Source organism: Neoarius graeffei, chromosome 26 (assembly GCF_027579695.1).
Source record: "Neoarius graeffei isolate fNeoGra1 chromosome 26, fNeoGra1.pri, whole genome shotgun sequence".
Lineage (NCBI taxonomy): Eukaryota > Metazoa > Chordata > Actinopteri > Siluriformes > Ariidae > Neoarius > Neoarius graeffei.
The window spans coordinates 54,306,573-54,321,879 of record NC_083594.1 but is presented as its reverse complement, the minus strand read 5'-3'; the positions used below and the strand labels follow the sequence as shown (position 1 = coordinate 54,321,879).

The 15,307-nt window shown below is 43.8% G+C and overlaps 1 protein-coding gene across 2 annotated transcripts; it reads right to left on the bottom strand.

Annotated features, from left to right (window-relative positions):
* Nucleotides 1-1,535: 1,535 nt before the first annotated feature.
* bicd2 (bicaudal D homolog 2 (Drosophila)) lies at nucleotides 1,536-13,611 on the bottom strand. Of its 2 annotated transcripts, XM_060910119.1 has the most exons (9): nucleotides 13,138-13,611; nucleotides 8,200-8,412; nucleotides 7,494-7,646; nucleotides 6,766-7,185; nucleotides 6,395-6,685; nucleotides 5,630-6,283; nucleotides 5,257-5,408; nucleotides 4,562-4,790; nucleotides 1,536-2,981 (listed from the first exon to the last, which is right to left on the bottom strand). In XM_060910119.1, the coding sequence occupies exons 1-9, from the start codon at nucleotides 13,345-13,347 to the stop codon at nucleotides 2,979-2,981; spliced, it is 2,325 nt and encodes a 774-aa protein (XP_060766102.1). In that variant the 5' UTR covers nucleotides 13,348-13,611; the 3' UTR covers nucleotides 1,536-2,978. The 2 variants fall into 2 exon arrangements, with proteins under 2 accessions (XP_060766102.1, XP_060766103.1); XM_060910120.1 differs by lacking the exons at nucleotides 1,536-2,981; nucleotides 4,562-4,790; nucleotides 5,257-5,408; ... (1 more) ...; nucleotides 6,395-6,685; nucleotides 6,766-7,185 and adding an exon at nucleotides 7,348-7,416.
* Between the last annotated feature and the right edge of the window lie 1,696 nt (nucleotides 13,612-15,307).

Genomic DNA, 15,307 nt, shown 5'->3' with positions numbered 1-15,307 from the left:
TTTCCAAAGAAGGGGCGGAGTCAGTGACATACCGCAGGAAAAGCCTGCTTCATAAACCGGAAGTGGTAACCTCGACGATTTAAAAAAAAAAAACGCAGCAGCAAGGAGCAGTGCCGCTAGCGTATTAAGAATGTCTCCTAAAAACTTTAGTTTCAAAACGATTACAACCACAAGACTTTTTTTTTTTTATTGCTTTAAAATCCATGCGTACGGACGCTACTTCCGGGTTAGCCGTTAGCCAGAGAATTTTTAAAAACACTTGCGAATGTTATGTATATGGAGGAAATTTGCAAGTTAAACGTATGCAGTTAGTTTATGATTTATATGTAAAGTTTATAATTTTGCAATTAATATTTTTTAATTGTTATGCATTGGATAAAGAGATATTTAGGGATGTAAATGATGACTTAATATACCGGAAGTAGTTCCGAAGAGCCTTCACATACCGGAAGTCGTGTGAAACAGACGTCACATAATGGAAGTTCCGCCAAAACATCAGTGATACTTGGTGGCATATAAGGAGAGTGTTGTTTCCTTAATTAATGAGTTAGTTTTTTAAGTTTTTTGAGATGCTAAAGAACAAAAACTGTTCAAAGAACGCAAATTTATTCTATCAGATATGAGACTCCTGTGTGTCCAAACACGTGCTCTGGAAAATGTCCCTTGATTTGTACAAGAAAATTCACACAGTTTTTCTTTTCTGCCAGTAAAAGTGTTTTATACTGAAATAAGAATTTAAGAAAAAAAAACCCTGAGCTTCACACAGACACATCCAGCAGCAGGCTGAACTCAGGGGTTATAAATAAACATGAAGTCACTTGGTGTGTGTTTAAAGTGGTCACAGGCTTCCTTTAAAACTGTTGGAAGTGAATAAATAGCAGACAATGAACATCAACTACAGCAGTGTGGAAAAGGCCCGTGCAAAGAAATGGTGTAGAGTCAAGATCCCTTCAAAAAAACTGGAATGTTTCTGTTTTTACATTCAGTACGATTAAAAGCAGTAAACAGTAAGAAATGAAACGAAGTCAGTATTTAGTGTGATGACCCTTTGCTTTAAAAACTAGCCTCAGGTCCAATGTGTTCAGTTTTATACGGTAATGAGTTGTGAGTTTGAGCATCTGATCTGACAGAAGCAGCCTCAGTTCTTCTGGACTGAAAATATATCAAAAATGATTACGGATTGACTCCATACTGGAGAAGTCAGAAAATAAAAAGAGAAAACAAATGGTGGAAGCCATGGTCTAATGGTTAGAGAAGCAGCTTCGGGACTAAAAGGGTGCTGGTTTGATTCCCTGGACCAGCAGGAATGGCTGAAGTGCCCTGGAGCAAAGTATCTACTTCCCAGGCTGCTCTGGGTATGTTCTCCGTCACTCTGAATAAGAGCGACTATTAAACACCTGTAACGTCATAAAAATCTTTCACAAAGTTTGTACTGAAAAAAGTGCCTCTGAAAAACGTTCAAGTTCTGTTTGCAACAACTGAGACGCCATGTAAGCAATAAACACACGTCACGCAGCACAGCTCTGTGTGCAGTATTGAACACTGAAAGGCTTTAATAGTAAGTTAGAAATAAAACAGAGATAAAATGTTGCTCTGCTGTTGCTGATAAAAAAGGCACATGTGAAAACACTTTTCCATCTCCTGTATCTTTGACCAAGCGCCATGTTTTAATACGGCTTCAGACACATCCTCGTCGACTTCCCTTCATGAGTTTCAAGTGTGCATCACCTCCCAAACATCAGCAGGAGTGTGTCGTGTCGTGTACTGACCACCGAGGGCCAAGTCAGAGATGTGAACCTTTCTTTTTGATTGATGTCTACAGTCAGTAACTACTTTAAATGCTTCCATGTAAACAGCTATGATTAGCTTCAAATAAAATCTGATTTATAACTTGATTTTCTTAGTCCCAGGGATTTGATCAGTGGGAGATGAGACGAGGGGAAGTCGACATGGGGATCTCCAAAACAGCATGAAAACAAGCAACTGCCACAGCGAGGAGTGGAGATGTGAGTCAGTCTGGTTTGGTTTTGCATGTGTTAAAGCCGATGCTTTTTGTGACCCTCCTGTGTAAGGTTTTGTTTTCTACAATGCTGGTACACGATGCACGATTCATCGTTTCCTTAAAACAAAACAAAAAGACATCCACACAATGTCTCCATTCTTTTCCCTGGATTGCTTCTGAACATCTCCAGCAAAACAGTCATATTTAAAAAGAAAACAAAAAGAGTCTTATATTATCATTGACGTTAAATACATCCAATTAAAGAAGTGATGAAGAGGTAGCTGACAAAAACAAAAGTATATTTTTAAAAATAATTTGTTGATATTCAAATGATTTTTGGAACTAGCATCGTCAGCTATTAGTTTTAAATTAAGAAAAAATAAACAAAGTCACCATTTTTAAAATCCTTCCATTAACAAGTCCTGTGGTGTGACATCACATCCTACTGAAAAAAAAAGGTTAAAAACAAACAAACAAAATCTCATCTCCCATGGAAAACCGTCAGTCTTTCCAACGTATCCCATGGATTTAACCCTCCCACTGCAGGACATTCTGCATATTCAACTTATTCAAAATAAATTAAGACTCAAAGGCAAAACAACCATAAAACGATGTTCCTGAATTATAAGCTGACTTTTGCTGACCTGAAATATGTGGCATTTTGTACAGACATGTTTTTGTTTGACTTTCAGCTGTTAAATAAGGTGTCACATGACATCAAATACAAAAAAAAAACCCCAAAAAACACTGAAATGTGTTACGTGTCAAAAGTGTGTAATTAAATTAAACAGAAACATTTTTAAAAATATCAGAGACATAAACCAGACGTGTGGATGATCAGATTATTGTGAAGCCTGCAGTCAAGCGTCGAGGGGCGCGCGCGCGTGTGTGTGTGTGTGTGCGTGCGTGCGCAAGGCGAGACGTCTGCAGTCAGGGATTAAGCCACTTTGAGGTTAATTCTCCTTGGCAACTACAGTTACTGTGAAACACATTAACAACACATCATCATTAGAATCATCAAATTCACATCAACACATCACATTCACACTCGATTCATTCACCAACATCAACATTTCACGAGGAAAACACACACATGGAGAACGTTCTGTCAACAGCATGCACACGAGTTCACTTCGGCACAGGTTAGCTGAAGCTCGCTGTTTTAAATCACAACATTCAAATGAGGACAGCACTCCCTCCAAAGCCACGCCCCCAAAAAGCCCCACACACACACATGCACGCATACTGCCTGGGCGAGAACAACGTCACCCTTGTGCAGGAGAAGGGGAGGAGCTCGACATGTAACGTGTCAAATCTGAGTCCTGCTCACTGCTAAAATTAAAATTCGCTTTTAGTCTTCCATTTTGAATTCTCTGTGCTGCAATGTGAAGGACCGCCCCTTGTCTTACAGAGCTGCGATTGGTTGCTGATGTAAATTCCAACTTCACAGTTCGATATATGGAATGAAAAACTACTCTAAAAACGCCCTGTGACTGTGTTTCGATGAAGCACAAACGTCACAATGTCGTGTCTGATATGTTTTGTGCACTTTTCTGGCTACAAGCTTCAGGATCTTGCTGGTTGCGATCTGATTGGCTCTCCACACCTACGGACTCCCACCATGTTCTGGTTTCCAGCAGGAAAACCTTTGATCGATGAGCTTTTTGGAGCAAAACAGTCACTGTGTCAAAAGAACGCTGACAGAATCCCATGTTTAAAAGTCTGAAGCTGTTCGTGGTGAAGCTGATAATCACGCGGGTTTGTTTGTTGATTGGGTGCAGAAAAACACTGTGACTGGCCGTCTGCCATGTCACTCAAATCACCACTTTCAGTGAAACGAAGTAACTTTCCAGCACAAGATTCTATAAATGTGGATTCTCGACATTCCAGAGACTTGAGAGACGCAAGAAATCTGGTTTGTGGAACTAATTCCACAAATACCGAATAAACCGACAACTCAGTGAATTAATACAATATACAGTTATAAATTATATATTCAGCTGCAGTACATAACAATACTACGACTAAAAATAATAATATATAAAAATATAATATCATCACAAATAATAAAATATTCATGAGCAATTTAATTATTTTTGCAGTAACGTGAACCTGATTGGCTCCTTTGAAACAAACAGTGTTATAAGAGAAACACCAACACTGGTCTCAGATCAGCATCAAAATCATCACTTATTACAAATCCGACTTTAAAAGCGACGTTAAAGCTAAACTGTGAACGCCGGTAAGGATTAAAAACAGTGAGTGAAACAATGCAGGAGTCCTTGGGAACTCAACCTTGGCTGTCTAGAGATGTGAAGTTCATCACAGTGTTAAACGCTCAGCGAGCCACAGCAGTGTTAATGTTAGTGTGAGTGTGAGCGAGAGAGTCGATGCGAAAGACAGCATGATGATGAAGCAGCGATGATGAAGATGAAGGTTAGTTGGTGTCAGGGATGAAAGGAGGGTCAGCAATGAAGTGGGTCAGGTGCAGGACAGCACAGGACGACCCATGATGCTGTGGGGAAGAGGAGGGCCGATACAGGACGCGGTGGGACTTACGTGCAGGTTCTTGCTCTTGGAGAAGGGCCCTTTGGCGCGGGCCGAGGCGGCTGCAGCACTTCCCCTGCGTTCCTGCTCATTGTGGAACTCGAGGTCCTCGAGGCGCTGCGTGAGTGCGAGTTTCTGCTGGATGGCCATGCGCAACAACGAGTTCAGCGTCTTCTTCTCATCCTCAGCGGCCACCAGCTGCCTCTGCATGTCGTCCAGCTGAGTCACGTACTCATCACATCTACACAGAGAGACAGAGAGAGAGAGAGTTCATTAAAATCAGTCAGAGCTCCATCACTTTCTTCCCTAGCACATCGCCTCAGACAGGAGGCGGGGCCTAAATCTGGAAAGCGTCAAGTCATTCAGACGATGATTTTACTCACAGTTGATTCAAATATGATTAAAACAATTTTTTTTTGTTATTTGACGAACTTCCTTGTGTGCAAATGGAGTTACTGAGCCACTGATAGCCAAAACCTTCAAACGTTTGTTAGCTTCGTTAGCTACAGAGCTCCAGCGCAAAATTAAAGATGCTGAAATATTAATTTCAGACATTAAACTGGTCTCTGAGGTAAAATTAATGAATATTGTGTCCATTTGGATTTGGATTTTTTTTTGTCCAAATCTCTCCTTTCTGTGTGTTAGTCTCATCTAACGGTTTCGTGTGTGTGTGTGTGTGTAAAATCCAAATGTGTTTTGGTACGTACCTGGTAGCGAACATAGCTCTGAGGGAGGAGAACGTGGCTGCGTCCTCTTTCAGAGCCTTCAGCTCATTCCTGAGCTTCAGCATGGTCTCCGTCACGATGGTCTTCTCATTCTCGTACTTGCTCTTCAGGTTGGCGAGGGCGACCTCAGCCGTCTGCAAAATATAAAAGAGGTACAGATCCTGTAGAACTCATATAAACAATGATGATATGAAGAAGAGTAAAATGAATCTGCTGGCTTTCGTGACTGCTGTAGTTTCTCACGGTAAGTTTGTGAAGAACACACAGTGTTTATGATGTAATATTCACAGAACGTTATTTTAATACTGAAAAAAACTTCAGCATGTCCCTGACTTGACTTGTCATGACGTTTCACCTGTTTGTTGGCCTTGAGCACGGCCCTGAGCGTGGCAATTTGTTCCCGTTTGGTGCTCAGCAGTGACCTGAGTTTGAAGATCTCCTCCATGCAGGCTGCCTGCTCTTTATCAGGCACGGCCGCGAGCTCCAGTGGTGCCAGCCTCTGCCTCGCCAGCTGTGTGCCTCGCTCCACGGCCTGCTGCAGGTGCCGCATCTGCTCCCGAATCATCGCCGCCAGGACACACACGCCCATCGGCTCTTTCCTCGAGTCTCTCACCGAGGCCGAACCAGGGCTTGCGGGGGTTTCTTTGGTCGAGCCGGTGCCATCTGTTTTCTCTTCTTTTCCGTCTTTCCTATCTTTGTCCTCTTTGCTGTCTTTCCCCTCTCTGTAGAAGTCGAGTGTGACTCGGCTGGGCGTTTCGTTGTTGCACACACAAACGTGATGGTAGAGGTTCGCCAGCTCCTCGCTGAACGACGCCAGCTCATCCTGTGCCACCCCGAGCGTCCTCCGGGTCTCGCCCGCAGCTGTGTTCGTCTCATCCAACTCCCTCTGCAGCCGTGCCAGCTGTGCCCGCTCCGCTCGGCTGTCACTCTCCAGCGAAGACACCTGAGATGAGAGATCACGCACCTGGCTCTCCAACCGTGCCCGCACCTCCTCATGCATCGCTCTAACCTGATTCAAAATAAAAAAGCGCCACACTTGTCATCATGACGACAATCACAAAGATCACATATTGTATCATTTATTTACATCACACCATCACCAACGTCAATTCCGTCTCACCTCCTCAAGCTCCGCCTTTAACAACTTAAGCTCCTCCCTCAGCTCTCCTGCCTCAGCCACCGACGCCTCGTATTTGCAGCGCAGGATCTCCGGGCCGTGAATGTCCAGCTCGTAATAGTCCACGTCTCCATCCTCACCACTTTCCTTCTCTTTCTCTTTGTCCTTTGTGACCTGGACGCGTCTCGTGGCTCCAAAATCGTCGCTCAGGCGCGCGAGTGCTCCACGTGTCTGTGCTAATTGCTTCTGAGACTCCTGGAGGGAGGACACAAGCGCCACCTTCTCTCGCTCCACCTGAGACACAGAGAGACGTACAGTCACAGTGACGGAAAAGAGGCTCAAGTGTGAAGTGTTTCCCGTGTGAGTGAACCCACCTGGTGCAGCTGCTGTTTGAGCTTCTGGATCTCGCAGATGTTCAGTTCGCTCAGCAGATCTTCCACCAGGCTCTTCTTCGGCATGGACGACACGTTATCGTCATCATTGTCGTCAGCCATCTTTGCAAGCCCGTTCTCAAAGGCGCGCATGGCCTCGTCATTGTTGGGCTCGTTCGGTTCACTCAGCCCGAGTCCGTCGAGCGAGCCGCCGAGGAGGGAGTCCCCCAGGGTCATGTGATGCGTTAGCTCTTTGCGCAGTGCCGCTTTCTGCTCCCGTTCACTCTTCACTGTCTCCAGAGCCTCGCTCAGCTGACGCTCGCCGATCTCACGCAGCCGCACGGCTTCCTCCAGCTGGCTGTTCAGGTACTGCGCCTCCTCCTCCAGCCTCCTGATCTCGTGCTTTAGACCCTCGAACTCCACCTGCAGTCACAGCAGGAAACAGGCACGGAGGTACAAAGTGGCAGGGAAAACCATTAACAACATAAAAAAAAGCTGTAAACGTGAATGCTTCTTAACCTTCTCTTTTAATTCAGGACATGCGTAGGACACGGCGTACAGCCTCATTTCCAGCACACGCTTTTGTCATCAGGTTTTTTTGTGCTTACTGTTACGGGAGTTCCACCAGGGTCTGAATGAGGTCCAATCTTATTTCTGGTGGATATTAACAGTCATGCAAAATGTTTGTACTTCAGTGAGAAAATGTGCCGGTCCCCTCGGTCCCGTCTCACCTGGCCCTGTTTGAGTGTGGACACTTGTTTCTGCAGGCTGATGTTCTCCTCCTCCAGCTCGCTGTAGTCCTGCAGCAGTCGAGACTCTCTGACTTTATACTCTCTGATGTCGTCACGCAGACGAGCGCGCTGCAGCTCCAGCAGCTCAGCATTCTGAGAGCGAGAGAGTAAAGGAAATTTAAAAAAAAGGCTGAGGTTACGGAAGGTATAACAGTATGATCACATGACAGGACGAATGAATGACTTTAGATGTTAGGTTTATGGTCAGCATAATGTGTGAGACGGGCGGCACGGTGGTGTAGTGGTTAGCGCTGTCGCCTCACAGCAAGAAGGTCCTGGGTTCGAGCCCCGTGGCCGGCGAGGGCCTTTCTGTGCGGAGTTTGCATGTTGTCCGCGTGGGTTTCCTCCGGGTGCTCCGGTTTCCCCCACAGTCCAAAGACATGCAGGTTAGGTTAACTGGTGACTCTAAATTGAGCGTAGGTGTGAATGTGAGTGTGAATGGTTGTCTGTGTCTATGTGTCAGCCCTGTGATGACCTGGCGACTTGTCCAGGGTGAACCCCGCCTTTCGCCCGTAGTCAGCTGGGATAGGCTCCAGCTCGCCTGCGACCCTGTAGAACAGGATAAAGCGGCTACAGATAATGAGATGAGATGAGATCATGTGTGAGACAGGTTTCTTTATGACCATGCGTTTTATTTCTCACTCACCTCTCTCATCTCCAGTGCAAGGCCACTCAGGCGCCCGTTCTCGCTCTGCGTGCTGGTGAGCGCGGTTTTGGCCTGCCTCAGCTCGGCCTGCAGCTCCTGAACCCTCTGCTCGTAATACGCCTCCTTAGATGCCGACTCCATGATGAGGGACTCCTCACGACTCTCGCCGTCCTCCGCGACCTTCCTCTGGGCAGAGTGGGCCTGACCGTACGCCTGCACGCAGGACCACAGAGAGACCGTGAGCTCGAGTTTACAGGAGAGGACACGGAGTGACTCCTGAAAAGATCCGGGAAGCTGAAAATGCACCGGTCTCAATTTTCACGTTTCGTCACGTGCATAGACACATGACCAGGAAGTGGTGTTTGATATTAGATATAAGGAAAAGACCGATCGCTGATCACCACTGTTCCCAATCACTGATCACAGCATGATTTTGTTTCATGCACCAGAAAAAGAAATAAAAACCATCTGAAACGCCTGTATGTAAATGTGACCGGAATTCTGCAAACATGACGTCACTTGGAGAACATTCTAAAAGGAAAATTGTGGCTTTTAAGCCAGAAATGCACATCTGTATTTCTGTGGTCCTCCAGCCATGGAACCAAAGGTCACTCAGTTGCTGAAAATCTGAAGTTCTGTGAACTTCAGTGAGCTTAAAATATTCTCTCAAGTATCGGTGTTTGAATTGTGAAAAAAAAAAAAAGCCCTCCAACATCTGTCCTCTTTCTTTAAACAGACTCAGGATTTTCTTTTTCTGGACCCTGTTTATCTATGGAGTTCGTTTTCTAGAGCGCTTCTCATTGGTGAAACTCGTATCCTGGACCACTTGAACTGCTTTTATTTTCACTCTTTCTGATGAAGTGAACGTGTGTGCAGTTTAAATGATGTTTCGAAAGCCGAGGTCTGAGGTCCTAAGAGGTTCGAAATAAATCCATCCAGACTATCTTCTGAAATGGTTTGGAAATAACGAGCACAGTCAGACTTCTGAGTTCACACATCAGGAAATCAGACAATTTTTTTTTTTTGGACTGTAGAGTAATGCTCTTGGAGATGGAACCACGGCTGGACGTCATATTCTTAGAAACTTCTTCAATTGGTGATCACGTTCTCTGATTCTCTTGATAGCAAAACAACATGCTCTGCAGGTTATGAAGTGTGTTAAGTAGCTCAATTAGGTTCAGGTTTGAGCCAGAAGGTTAAAAAGTTCACCGAGTCCTCAGGCTGCTCTCAGCTTGGACTGGATTTGTCCTTTTGGGATAAAAACCACATGCCAAAGGAATAAATGTCAACGTGTTCAGTTCACACACTGCAATCATACTGTCATCTCTGGTGGATGTGTTCGAGGCCCAGCGCGCTGGTAATCAGCGAGTGCAGCTCTGGCACGAGAGCTTTTTATAACCTCATTTCACCACAGATCCTCTTACAGCCTTCAGAGGTTCCTCCTTTGATTCAGATCCAGTTCGGCTCTGATGAGAGAGAACTGAAGACGCAGTCAAAACAGAGAGGGAGGGACAGAGACAGGCAGAAATACAGAAATCAGACAAATTGAAGGAGTGATTCGACAACAAAAAGGAGAGAAAAGAGACGTTAATCGTGTTATAATTCATGTTCAACTTCTTCATACGTATGTTCTTCAAATGTTTATAAAAAAACAACATACAGTTGCTGCGGGCGTGTAATATTTGTGAACTCTGCAGTATTGGTGTGTGAAACTCGGTTCGACAGCCAGACAGTCCTGAAGCTCACATTTCACTCCTGCTCCGCTAGACGGGAATGCGAACAGCCAGCTTTTTCTCATAAAGACACAGGAAGGAAGTCATGTGACCTGATCTTTTTAAGCTTGTTGTGACGGGGAAGCTGCAGAGACACCGTCTGATTCCTCCACGAACCGCCATGAGTTCTGGTTTGTCTTCAAGAACGAGGCCTGTGTTTGTGTCAACCACATTTTTAAACGTGTGTGTGTGTATGAGAGAAAGAGAGGGAGAAAGAGAGATCATTTTGAATTTTCCACAATCAGCCATCTTTTTTTTTGGTGTCTGGCTTCCCACATGAGTGCACGCGGCCCACGTCACTCGAATATTTCAGATTGTAATCCAGATTGTGTCCAATGTCATAAGCAGAGTTTTGTCTTTGTGACCAGCAGCATTTCCACTCGTACACTCCTTTACTTACAGTGTAATAAGCATGTATACCCAAGATTGAGTGTGTGTGTGTGTGTGTGAGCGTGCGTCAGTGTTTTGTGACACACAAGGAGACGTGTAATAAAAGGGAACTGAACTCAGTGGCTCATCGTGACCTCATTCCCATGTCTCAGTGTCCCTGCAGCGGAAGAACAACTCTATCGTTTCTTCAGTTCTACAGGAAGTTCAGACGGAAAATCATTTTCAGCTTCAATTTACAAAAATCACAAGAGGGATTTTTTTGAATATCCCGGGTCACTTCCAGCTCACATTTGACCGATTTATTTATCCCTCATTCTTCACGCTTCTAATTTTTAATCAAAGTTAGGGTTTTGAAAAAGAGAGAAAAAAAGGCTGAATAATTTCTCTCCTGGACTTTTCACTCATTTCCACATGCTGTTCACTCTGAGGCCCTTTCAAGGTTTATTGAAAAATTTACGCTTCATTTTCAAAAAAAAGGTTCAGTTTGATAGAGAAATATCCTGTTGTCGGGTTTTACACAGAGAAGCGGGTTTTTTTAAATTCATTTTCTCATTTTGTTTGTAACTGCAGCAAATCTTATCTCGATCCCGAGTCCCTCTTCCAGATTACTCTTAAAAATAATTGAGAACATGTTGCTCACAGTCTTGTATCGGACTCTTCTGGAATCTTCTGTCTCGTTGCTTCCTCGTGGACAAATCTGTATAATGTTAAATAAATTGGATTGGATCATATCTAATTAATCGGATTGTATTCGATTAGATCTTGACTGTCATTGTGCAGAGAACAACGGAAAATCTGTTTCGCAACTCTTCAGCAATAAGCAGCTTAAATAAATAGTAATAAATAAATAAATAATAAAAAACAAAAGTAAATAACATCAAACATATATCACCATGTATCAGATTTAACTGGATTGTATCAATGTATCGGATTTAATCAAATTGTATCGCCTTGTATCAGATTGTACTGGATTTAATTGAATTGTGTCGACTTGTATCGGACTTAATCAGACTATCGGATTGTACTGGATTATATCTGATTTAATCAGATTGTATCAACTTGTATCGGACTGTTTCTGATTTAATCAGACTGTATCAGATTTAGTGGGATTATATCTGATTTAATTAGATTGTATCAGACTGCTTCTGATTTAATCAGACTATATCAGACTGTATCTGATTGTATTGGAATGTTTCTGATTTAATCTGATTGTATCGGACTTTATCAGACTGTATCAGATTGTATTTGACTGTAATTAGACTGTATCGGGCTGTCTGTGAAACAGATTGTATCTGTATTGGACTGTATCTGATTGTATCTGTATGAGATTCTATCAGACTGCTTCTGGTTTAATCAGACTGTATCTGATTGTATCAGATTGTATTGGAATGTTTCTGATTTAATCTGATTGTATGGGACTTTATGAGACTGTATCAGATTGTAATCAGACTGTATCGGACTGTGTCTGAATCAGATTGTATCTGTATCAGACTGTATATGATTGAATCGGCTTGTATCTGTATGAGATTGTATCAGACTGCTTCTGGTTTAATCAGACTGTATCTGATTGTATCAGACTGTATGTGATTATATCAGATTGTATTGGAATGTTTCTGATTTAATCTGATTGTATCGGACTTTATCAGACTGTATCTAATTGTATCAGATTGTAATCAGACTGTATCTAAATCAGATTGTATCTGTATCAGACTGTGTCTGATTGTATCAGACTTAATTGGATTATATCTGTATCTGATCGAATCTGCTTGTATCAGAATGTATCAGATTGTAATCAGACTGTGACTGAATCAATCTGTATCGGACTGTGTCTGATTGAATCGGATTGTATCAGACTGCTTCTGGTTTAATCAGACTGTATGTGATTATATCTGATTGTATTGGAATGTTTCTGATTTAATCTGATTGTATCAGACTGTATCAGATTTAATGGGATTATATCTGATTTAATTAGATTGTATCAGACTGCTTCTGATTTAATCAGACTATATCAGACTGCATCTGATTGTATCGGACTTTATCAGGTTGCATTTGACTGTACCGGTAATCAGACTGTAATCGGACTGTCTCTGAAACAGATTGTATCTGTATCGGACTGTGTCTGATTGAATTGGATTGTATCTGTATGAGATTCTATCAGACTGCTTCTGGCTTAAGAAGAAGAGGAATGCCTTTATTGTCACTGCACAAATGTACAACGAAATTTAGTTCATCACAGGAGAGCAAAGCTGCTGCATACCGTACGTACGCGCCGCCACTCTTGGGCACCTCAGCCCAAGGCCGTCCTACGGTATGTTACCCTAACCTGCATGTCTTTGGACTGTGGGGGAAACCGGAGCACCCGGAGGAAACCCACGCGGACACGGGGAGAACATGCAAACTCCGCACAGAAAGGCCCTCGCCGGCCCCGGGGCTCGAACCCAGGACCTTCTTGCTGTGAGGCGACAGCGCTAACCACTACACCACCGTGCCACCCTGTATGTGATTATATTGGAATGTTTCTGATTTAATCTGATTGTATCGGACTTTGAGACTGTATCTAATTGTATCAGATTGTAATCAGACTGTGACTGAATCAGACTGTATCTGTATCGGACTGTGTCTGATTGAATCGGATTGTATCAGACTGCTTCTGGGTTAATCAGACTGTACCGGTATGTGATTGTATCAGACTGTATCAGACTGTTTCTGATTGTGTCCCCCTCCTGGGCTCTGAACCCCGACCCTCGCGGTGCTGAGTGCCCGCTGTGCCTCTCACCTCTTTGAGTTGATCCAGTTCGTGTCTCAGAGCTTCATATTCACTCTCCAGCTCCTCATGGCGCTGCTGCAGCTGCTGTTTCTCCTCCAGCACCGCCAGCCCGTACTCCGCAGCCCGGATCTGATCCCGGCTCGTCTCGCTCAGCTCCCGGGACACGCGCTCGAGCTCAGCCCGGAGACTCTCCACCCCGGGACCGGCCTCCTGCTCCATCCCCAACCGAACCGAACCGACCCGACCCGACCCGGCCCGTTACACACTCATTAAACATCCAACACACACACACCCCTAACAAAGTACACAACACAGCTTTGTTCTCCAGGATACACTTCCGCTCTGTGTAAGCACATCCATGATGATTATTCTGAGGATTTAATGATTATTCTGATTTCTGTCCTCCCTTCTGTCTCCTCGGTGTCACGGGGGAGGAGGAGGAGGGGGGACCCGACTCTGAGCTCATCCTCCTGAGAGGAAGAAAGACGGGATTCTTTGTCTCTGTGTCTCCTCAGCGCTGGGACTTGTAGTCCTGTCTGCTGTCCACTGGTTCCGAGTGACTCCCACCTGCAATACATTACCCGGCATGCTTTGCGGCTCGCCGTACGAAGGCGTTTCCTTTGCAGGTTTCCTTCCATTTTTATCATCCAGAAGGTTTCAGGGTCCAAACCCATGAAGGCCACATCACTACTCTGAAACTTTTCAGTATCAGCTTCAACTCTTTTTTTCTCTCTTTTTGAATTAGAATATAGATTCCACAGAGACAGATTTATTTTGAAGACCTGTTATTCAAAAATATCTCAGCTATCTTTTAGAGCCACAGAGTTTTAATGTTTTGAAATTTCAACTCCATGTTTGAAGACCTGTTTTATTCATTCATTTTTTAGTTGATCGTTTCAAGTATCAAGAAATGTATTCCAGGTGATAGAGATGAAGCCAGACACAGAATTCGTATCGATCCTCCTGGGCGTGTCTGTGAACGCGATCTGTATCAGAGGTTAAACAGTTTAAATGGCCAGCTTTACAAAACAAGTCAATTAAATCCATTTTTATCACTTCAATAGCTGGGTATGGTGCTGATTTAGATCGATGAACCACCTGCACAGAAATGTATGCAATGTGAGATAACGGTGCAGCTCATGATGTGAATTATTTAGCAGGAAAAACTGAAGGGAACTCATTACAAAGAACACCAGAAGCACTCTCAACCGTTCTTACAGCACCAGCCAGAATGTCATGTGTTTATATTCCTGATCAAGCAGCTGAATAGACAAACCAAACCACAGGTCAGGCAAAAACGCTCACACCATCACTCTGTAGATTCTGGAGGCGGGGTTTGGGGAATGGGAGGTGCATTCAAGGAGTGGAAATTTTTTAATTTAAGTTTTTTTTTTTTAATTATCATATTTATACCTGGGCAGCACGGTGGTGTAGTGGTTAGCGCTGTCGCCTCACAGCAAGAAGGTTCTGGGTTCGAGCCCCGTGGCCGGCGAGGGCCTTTCTGTGTGGAGTTTGCATGTTCTCCCCGTGTCCGCGTGGGTTTCCTCCGGGTGCTCCGGTTTCCCCCACAGTCCAAAGACATGCAGGTTAGGTTAACTGGTGACTCTAAATTGAGCGTAGGTGTGAATGTGAGTGTGAATGGTTGTCTGTGTCTATGTGTCAGCCCTGTGATGACCTGGCGACTTGTCCAGGGTGTACCCCGCCTTTCGCCCGTAGTCAGCTGGGATAGGCTCCAGCTTGCCTGCGACCCTGTAGAACAGGATAAAGCGGCTAGAGATAATGGATGGATGGGTGGATATTTATATCTATTGTACCACTGTACAGTTATTTATCCACCTTATGCACTGTCAATTTTTATGTTTCATGTTTGTTTTGTTTTTTATTTATGTGTTTAATGGTACTTCTTTGTGTGTCTTTTAAATTGCCCCTAGGGGACAAATAAAGTGTTTTGAATTGAAAAAAAAAATGTTCAAGTGTTGTTGTACTTCACCGACTTCACCACTAGAGCTCCAATTTAGACTAATTGTGCAGAATGTACCTTTAAATTTCCACATGAGGATAAATAAAGTGTTTCTTAAGATGCTGAACTGTAAATGTTTCTAAATCTGTCATTACATTTGTATTGCATGGAAATATTCAAACTTTTAATTTTATTTCAAACCCTGGAGTGAAAAATTCC